The following is an 8,764-nucleotide window of genomic DNA, read 5'->3' as shown; positions in this document are numbered from 1 at the left end:
CACGACTTGAATGTTATTTTAACAATAGTGTATACAGTTTAAAAAAACCTTTAGTAGTATAATTAGGATTTGAAAAATAGAAATGAAGAAGCACTTGGAAATTTATAATGAACTAAAAACAAATTTAATTTAAAACAAGACTGCTCTCTCTGCAAATGGAAAAAAAAAGAAATTCTATATCATTTAATTAGATAAAATAAACAGATAATACGTTTCATAAAAACTAGCTGAAGATTTAAAACCTTTTTTGTTTTTATGAAACGTATTATCTGTTTTTTTTTAAACCGAAATTTCTTAATAAATTTTTTATTTATATATTTAATTTTTTTTTGTAATAACAGTTCTTTAAAAAGTTTTGATCAAAAGTGCAATCAGACATCGACCATAACTTTTCAAAAAACTGTTAATTTATATCTAATTATTTATGTTTATATATATATATATATATATATATAGGTTATTGTTCAAACTTAAACACTTTCTACAGAGCCGACTTGAAGGGCTTTTAAATATTTTATTGGAAAAGTACGATTTTAAAAATACTGGTACATATGTTTCATAAAGCTTTAATTTTGCATAAAGCTTTAATCATCAGCCAGTTAAATTCAAAATAAAAATCACTGTACTAAACAAAAAAGCAAAAATTATGCAAAAAAACAAAAAACAGTATGACGTAATATTATTAGTTATTACACATAGTAATACAGTAGGTATTTTTCTAATACACTTTATTTTATATAAATAAAATAAAATTAAAAATTGCGCAAAAAATAAAGTCCTATTCCAATAAATCTATAAATCTGACACTCTACAATCCGTGGTTTAAAAATGATACCATTGAAATATTGCTACTGATGTTATATATCCTACCAAACTCTTTCTTCATACTGTTTATTATTATTTCTCTGATGATGTCGGTTGTTGTAAGGATGGTGTCTGTTGTTGTGTTGGTGTTGTTTTGCCGCCTGTGAATAATTTACAATAAAATTTATGTAATGTTCAACAAAAAAAAGCAATGATAAACAATAAGAGTAGCATGAGAAAATAGTAAGGTAATTTTAGATTTTTTTTGTTAAGTTTATTAAAGAATGATTTCTGTCATTGTGTTTCTTGGAAGCCTAAAAAACTTTTAGAAAAATCTATAAAACATAACTTACTATATCGTTGAAATAAGTGTTTGTAAATACAAAATTTAAGATTTAGTCAAAGACAAAATACTAGAGCAATTGTTGTATATATATATTTCAATAAAAACTTCTTGCCATTACACTAACGGCTAAAATAGATTTTAATCAACATGAACGTCATCATAATAAATAACGTAAAATATTACAAAGAAATTGTCAACCTTTAGTTTCTGGTGATTTTGTTGCAATTGTTTTAAATATTGCTTGTTTAAAGTTTCCAAACATTTGAGTGATTCAGAAGGCAAAGGTTCTTCAAAGAAAAAATCATGGTTCAACGCTTCATTTGCAGTCAATCTCTGTTGAAATTTTATTTTTAATAATTTTTTTCTATTTTATTTTTAAAAAACTCTTTGTAATTGAACTCATGGTCATTACTATCGAGTAAATTTTAAAGAACATATTTGTTATCGAAGAATTATTTACTTATATTTTTTACATGAAAACAATCAAGTTTCTGTTGTACTTTATTACTATATATTTTACATATATTATAGTTTATTGAACGACAAAATAAAGCTTTAGAATATTTAGTCCTAGGATCTGTGGCACAAAAAAAAAAAAACATTCAGGTATCAAGTCGCAAAAAACTAAGATACTTTTTAACGTCTTGTCTAGGAAAGTGTTGTTGAGTTTAATGGCTTAAGTTTTCTTAGTTTAAACTTTTTAATTATACTTGATCAACTGTTTCAAAAAGTAATTAAATACTAATCATTGTTGCCATGGAGTTCAATGCATTGGCATATTTACTTCCAAAACTAAATGGTATATTGTAAATTTGTCAAATATTTTTAGTTTAAAGAATAAAAAAGATGCTTACGTTTTATAAGTTAAAAAAAATTAGAATAATTTAATTTATTAATAATTTGCTTTTTTTATAAAGATACATTAAGAGTTCTCAACTTGAGTTCAGGGATATAAATACGAGTTCGATAGTTCACAAACAATGCTTCGTCCTGTAGGTATTTTCAATTATAATAAAGTTATTATTCAAATATAGTATTCTATTTTTTATTTTCTGTTAAATGTTTTAATCTACAAACAACCACATAAGTATTCAAGTTGGTACCTAAAAATATATATTATGACAATTTGTATGTTTGCATTAGGTTAAAATAGTATGCGTTCAGTTTTATAAAACAATGTTGGTATATAAATATGTATAGTTATTTACCTTTTTAGGATCCAAACACAAAAGTTTGTCAATCAAGTCCAGTCCATGTTTATCTCGTACGATCTGCCCCAGTGTTTGTGTAAGCAGCCTCCGCCTGTTAGTAAACATTAATATAAAAAGAAAATTAATATAACAGAATTTAACTTCTAACTGGGAAACAATATCAATTTGTGTTTTCGTTTATCATTGAGGTGTTTTATTTCAAGTCAATCTAAAATTACAAAAAAAAACTTGCTTGTCTGTTATATATAACTAGTTATACTGTTCTAGCTTCTGAACATTTTTTTTTAAGAATTGATGTACTCATTAATTAAGTTGCCTATAATTTTATTTTTATCATTATGTTGACAAAATTGTAATTCTTCAAATAAATATCTAAAAATTAGCTAATTAACTTGTTATGTTGTTTTATATCTTTTAAAGTACAATCCTTCAAATTTTGTAATTTTTAAACGACAAAAAATGTATTTTTTTTTAAATAACCTATTGTGTTGTTTGTAATCATTAACAATATATTGTTGATAATGTTGTAATTTATCAACGCCAGGCCAAACTTTTGGGGTAATTGATCCGCATAAGTGAGTTATCAAGTCAAGTTGATGTCTTTCTGTTTTACCCTGTAGAAGTAATACTAATATTTAATAATACATTTGTTATTTATTATTGTACTATATTGTTAACATATACAGCTATTTATCATGGTTATAAAACGCTAAGTTTGTTTTATTACTTTTTTTCCATGGGAGAAATGAATTACAATAGATAAACAAGAAATTTAAGTTTATTTTTATAAATAAGCTCAATTTTATCACTTTTCAGATTTATTCAATGTGTTAACTTTTAAGCTGATTGCAGCAATAAATTTAAAAAGTGCGAGTGTCTAAGTTACTTTTTATGCGAAGCACTCAACAGTATAAAAACACATCAAAACTAATATTAGTTAGTTTAATAAGTATTAAACATTTGTATACTTCAACAATAGTTTTTGTTAGAAAGTCAAGTTAATTACAACAAACGTACAATCAATACGTTTGTTGTTACTAAAATTCAGCAGATTACGTATTGTTAATATTAAATTTATATTTATTAAAACATATAATGAATTATTAAGTCAAGTAAATGATAATGCAATCACTACTTAAATAGTTATCAATATTTAGTAGTTTAAACCTACCGCTACTTAGAAAAAACTAAATATGGTCAATACATCTAATGTTATAATTAACTCAGCAGACCAGGTCTCCAAAACAGGGCTATATGGTTGTTTTTGGGTTCAGAAACAGCAAAGGGGCTAAAAAGGAGCCATCAGGCCGTATTTTAAAGCTTAAACTAGATATTATGAAACAAAAACAAGAAATTTAGGGGACCATAATAACGGGAGCCACAAGGCTATAAAAAAGGTCTTAGGCGTATTTTAGGGTAGTTTTGTGAGAAGTTTTGTCGGAAGGGATCATAGCTTTATTATTTATTTCAAGAGAGTCTTAAAAAAAAAGTCAGGAAAACCCTGCAGTAAACTATGTATTATTAACATTAAGTTACTATTTATAATATATATATAACAAATTAAATACGAACCGGCATTAGAGGTCTTTTCATGCAAATTTCACAAAAAACACATCCTGCAGCCCACATGTCAACTGATGGTCCGTAGTTTCTTTCGCCTAAAATTTAAATATTCAATATAGAAGTTTAATATATATAACAACTATACACCTAATTAAAACATCTAACAATGTAATATTTTATATAAACATCATGCTTTCGAAATATCAATTAGTATTTCACACTTTTTTACATAATAAATAATAATACAAATGTAAGGTATCAAAAGTTTTAATTTAAAACGTTTTCAATTATTTTTTTCTCATAAAAAAATCATATATCTACATTACAAACACATTATAAGTAAAGTTTTAATTAATTTTGTTCGCCTAAGAAATAAGATATGTTTGTATAATGTAAATAATCTAACCTAAGAGCAACTCAGGAGCTCTGTACCAGAGTGTTACCACATTGTTTGGATACCTATTCTCTTCACCTTCTTTGCAAACTGTGAACGGTCTGAAATAGGCATTATTTATATGCTTTCTAGTTGTATTTAGTTATTTTATTATATATGTTGTATAATGTTTGCGTATTTGCTTGATTCTTCCTCTTTGTTAATTGTCAACGCTTTGAATAAAACAAAACATTGAAAATTTTGCTTATATTTTATTGTTTATTTGTTTCTATTAATATTTTTCATATCTTAAAGCTTTCATGTATTAATTTTATTATTTAAACAGTGTTTTTGTTCGTTTTTTCTTCTTTGTAAACTGTGAACATAAAATATAACTTATTTACATATCAGGTTATTTTATTTAAATATTTTTGTAAATAAATCTGCTTTTAGACAAAATACAGAATTATATAGATAAAATACATTAAATATGTATTTTATTTTCTACATGATCATAAATAAATAAAAGTAAATGTTTTAAGTGTTACAAATTTACTTTTGTTTTTAAAGTTATTTTGATAGTATTCACTTATATTTAGTGTTTATAAGGTTTAAATTAAAATAACAATAAAAGTGCTAACCGAGTGTTTAGAATCATTATTCAAATTAACTCAATAATAAGTCTGTCAAATTATTTTTAGTGTTAAATTTAAATTTATTTTTATTGAACAGTTGTTAACTGTATTTATTAAAGTAAACAATAATTTTATATAATCAGTAATTCAACTATTTAAACTTTAAAGCAATTAAATAGACGAGTCAGCCTGAACTTTAAAGAATTTAAACAATTTAATTAATTTCTTTTTATCAAGCTGTAAAACTTTAAAGGTCACAATAATAATAGAAAAAATTAATAAAGACTAGTTTGAGACTTTAGAACAATTTTTTTTTTTTAGTTTTGCAAAAAAGGTTTTAAACAAGCTTGAATTTTTATCAAAAATTCATAAAGACCCGAGTTAGTCTGGTGTGTAGCACTTAGGTTACAATTATTCAGAATTTCATAGGTGAGACTTATTGAGAAAAGGGTTTTTTTTGAAAATTTGTATTTTAAAACAAGTGACCAAGAAAGGTTTTTAATTAGATCACTGATGTAAAAGAGTACAATAAAAGATTCTGATTATAACAAATTTTAAATAATTTAATTTCAATATACTAGTACTACTCATAGCTGTAGCTTTCTAAAATTGTGTATGGAAGCGTGATAGGCTAAAACAAGTCCAAAAGAAATCTAAAGGAGTTTTACCTAATATTTTCTGAGTCAGCAGAAAACAAACCATAATGTTTTTGTTTATGGTATTTAAAAAATATTTTTTAATAATCTTTAAATAAGTTTGGGTAAGATGGGTTCGGGATAAGGGTATAAAGAAAATATAAATTAAGTGAAATTTTGTATAATTTTGCTGACTCAGCAAATATTAGGAGAAACACCGATACATTACAACCGTACCCGGTTAAAAATCATCCAAAATAAAATTTTTTTTAAATAAATTAATTAACAATACTCACCTGGCAAGGCCGAAATCAGCGATCTTCAAAGTTCCGTCTTTAGTTATAAGTATGTTAGCTGATTTAATATCGAGATGAAACACCTTACAACGATGCATATGGAATAATCCTTCTAACAGTTGCAACATCAGCTGTTGAATTAAAAATGTTTTATTTTTATTATTTAATTTATGTTTTATTGTAAAAATGCATGTGGAACACATTTGAAGTAGTTGATACATTATCTGTTAAAATGAATTAATCAACTCATATATTTTAATTATTGTACAAATCATTGCAAAGTTAAATGTTAAATATAAATTTTTAAAATCAAGATAGCTAAAGAACTTATTTTTTTATTTTTCATAACGAAACGATAATTTATTTATATTACTAATACATCTTTCAGTTATTTTTTAAGTGAAAACCTATACATATAAACTTATTTACTTTTTTATTTCGCTAAGTAATAGTCTTGTAGTATAAAAAAAACATTTTTTATTTCATTAAATACAAATTTGTACATCAATCGAACAAACCTTTTTTATATCACCGATTGGAAACCTTATACTTGTATTTGTAATAAGTTTTGTCAAATCGTATTGGCAAAATTCCAACACCAAAAAAACGCTTCTTTGTCTGAAAATTAATATATTTATATATATATATATATATATATGTACAAATATATATGTATATATATGTTTGTGATAATGTTAACACAAATCAATGTATTTATAACTTATTTGAATTAATTTAAAATGTTACATAAATGAAAATATAAAGTGAAAAATCTTCATTTCAAGTCAGTAAAATCTGATAAAAGTTTCAAACTGCTCAAAACAGATGAATTTTTATTTTATGGTAAAGTTTTAACATGTCAATCAATAAAGTTTATAACTTTGGTAATAGAAATAATATATATTTCTTCGTTATTACTACTTGTTTCTACTATAACGGACCACTTAATGTAATAACAATATTACAATAAAACAATAAATAAATATAATAGATAAAAGAGTGTAAGAAAAATCTATTACTTGTTTATAATTAACTGCTCGTTTAAATGTAATAAACATACATGTTAGTTAGTATTAGTTTCGGTCAAATTAAAGTCACACTTTACAATTACAAGTACTAGTTATTTCACGATGTCAAACATAACTATATAAATATACCTGTTCAAATAAGTAGGCGTTGATCTACAAACTTCAACTAAATTCACAACGTTTTCATGTTTAAGCGCTTGTAATATTTTGATCTCGTTCAGAGCATTTTTTGGAAACTGGTAAATAAATAGAAATTAAAACAAATTGTTGTATTAATACATACTAAGAACTTTAAATTTGCTTATATATAGAGAGATATACACTCTTGCAATTTTTGATCTCTTTTAAAGCATTAATTTTAAACTATGAAAGTAAAAACGAATAATATGAATAACTAAGTTTATTTAAAATAAAACTTTTTGTGATTATTCTTCGATTATGATAAACTCTTGTAAGATTTTTATTTCTCTCAGAGAAGTAATTAGAAACTTATAAATGGATAAAAAAGAAAAAACTTTAAGTAGCTCGTTCAATACTAATTAAGATTATTACAACATAAATTACTTCTTATTGTTATTGTGTTAATCATAAAAACTAAGTTAAAAACAAATTTCATTAAGATCATATTTAGTCAAAAAATTGACTTATTATAGTATTGCGTGAATTTCAAACTATAAAACTGTTTTTTCAATGAAAGTTATTTTTAAACGTTTTTCTAATTTTATAATAAAAAAATAATTTAATAGACCAACCATAATTACTTATTTTATAATTATTAATCATCAATAAATCTGTTATCATGTTAACTTAAATAAGTCAGAATACTTAACTATTACAGTACTAACCCCTTCTGTTTCATTTTCCATAAGAATTTTTTTCATAGCAACTATTTCTCCTGTTTTTTTGGTCTCTGCCTTGAAAACCTCTCTGTATAATTTTCAGTATTTTTATTATACTACACTAAAATGTCACTAACAGTAACAACTAAAACATTAATAAAAAATTAATAAGCATAACAATCGTTTTAAATCTATTCCGGCTGGATCCAGATACATTTCTGAATTTAAAATCCGACCGGATCAAAGTTTTAGTTAAATATCTCGATGTAATAGATCTAAACTTTTACACCAATATTATTGTTATTTATTTAACAAAACTTAATATTAAAAGCATTCTCACTAACCCATAAGTTCCTTTTCCAAGTATTCCGGTTATCTTATAATTTTCAAAACGCATAATTATTTTTACTTATCAAAAACTACAGTTTTTTATAACTATCAACTGTGAATAAATTGATGATTATTTTATGCTAAAAATCAAATATAACTAGCTTTTACATTATTACAATAGCACTGTTTTAGTGAATTTTTTAATTTTGTTTGTTGTTTGAACATTGAATGTTAATAATGTCTAAATTACTAAAAACAACTAATTCTAATAAAAAGAGGCAGCTAAAGACATATTTAAAAACATTTCAAAATTTAGTTTATAATTAAGTGAAGTCTTACAACATCATCAAAAGTAAGTATGAATGAAGGTTGTGGCAAATTCTTTATTTTTATCAATAATTTTTTCATTCTAGTTAACCAAATCACAGTTTTTAATACAAAAATTTTAATAAATGTTTTTGCTTATGGTAAGTCATTAAACTTAAATGATAACATTATTATTTAAACATAAATTTGAATATTATTTATAAGCTATTTGTTATTAAAAACTGCAAGTACAAAAAATTATATTCTGTTTTTGGCTTTAAAATATTTAACATTTGGTATTTGATGATTATTTTTGATTTTTTAAAATTTAATTTAGTATTAAAAGGGTTGTTACACACTCAGGGAACTCAAAACATTCAGGGAAACTCAAATGAATT

General features: G+C 23.9%; 1 protein-coding gene across 1 annotated transcript; it reads right to left on the bottom strand.

The window, feature by feature from the left end:
* Nucleotides 1-866: 866 nt before the first annotated feature.
* On the bottom strand, nucleotides 867-8,127 carry LOC145829091 (cyclin-dependent kinase 9-like). The gene is made up of 11 exons (XM_082936820.1): nucleotides 8,075-8,127; nucleotides 7,737-7,818; nucleotides 7,021-7,127; nucleotides 6,382-6,481; nucleotides 5,864-5,994; nucleotides 4,331-4,419; nucleotides 3,934-4,019; nucleotides 2,842-2,975; nucleotides 2,359-2,452; nucleotides 1,349-1,483; nucleotides 867-965 (listed from the first exon to the last, which is right to left on the bottom strand). Exons 1-11 carry the CDS (start codon nucleotides 8,125-8,127, stop codon nucleotides 867-869), a joined length of 1,110 nt encoding a protein of 369 aa, XP_082792946.1.
* Between the last annotated feature and the right edge of the window lie 637 nt (nucleotides 8,128-8,764).

This window comes from Thalia democratica, chromosome 2 (genome assembly GCF_965202585.1).
Source record: "Thalia democratica chromosome 2, ktThaDemo2.hap1.1, whole genome shotgun sequence".
In the NCBI taxonomy this organism is placed as follows: Eukaryota; Metazoa; Chordata; class Thaliacea; order Salpida; family Salpidae; genus Thalia; species Thalia democratica.
The sequence above is the reverse complement of the archived record's forward strand: the minus strand, read 5'-3'. Positions and strand labels throughout refer to the sequence as shown.

Excerpts from the sequence above, each read along its gene's own strand:
- LOC145829091 (XM_082936820.1), bottom strand. The coding sequence starts at position 8,127 with ATGCGTTTTGAAAATTATAAGATAACCGGAATACTTGGAAAAGGAACT. Across the intron at positions 7,128-7,736 it reads TGGAAAATGAAACAGAAGGG|TTTCCAAAAAATGCTCTGAA; the intron begins GTTAGTACTGTA and ends TTTATTTACCAG. Across the intron at positions 6,482-7,020 it reads ACGCCTACTTATTTGAACAG|ACAAAGAAGCGTTTTTTTGG; the intron begins GTATATTTATAT and ends ATTAATTTTCAG.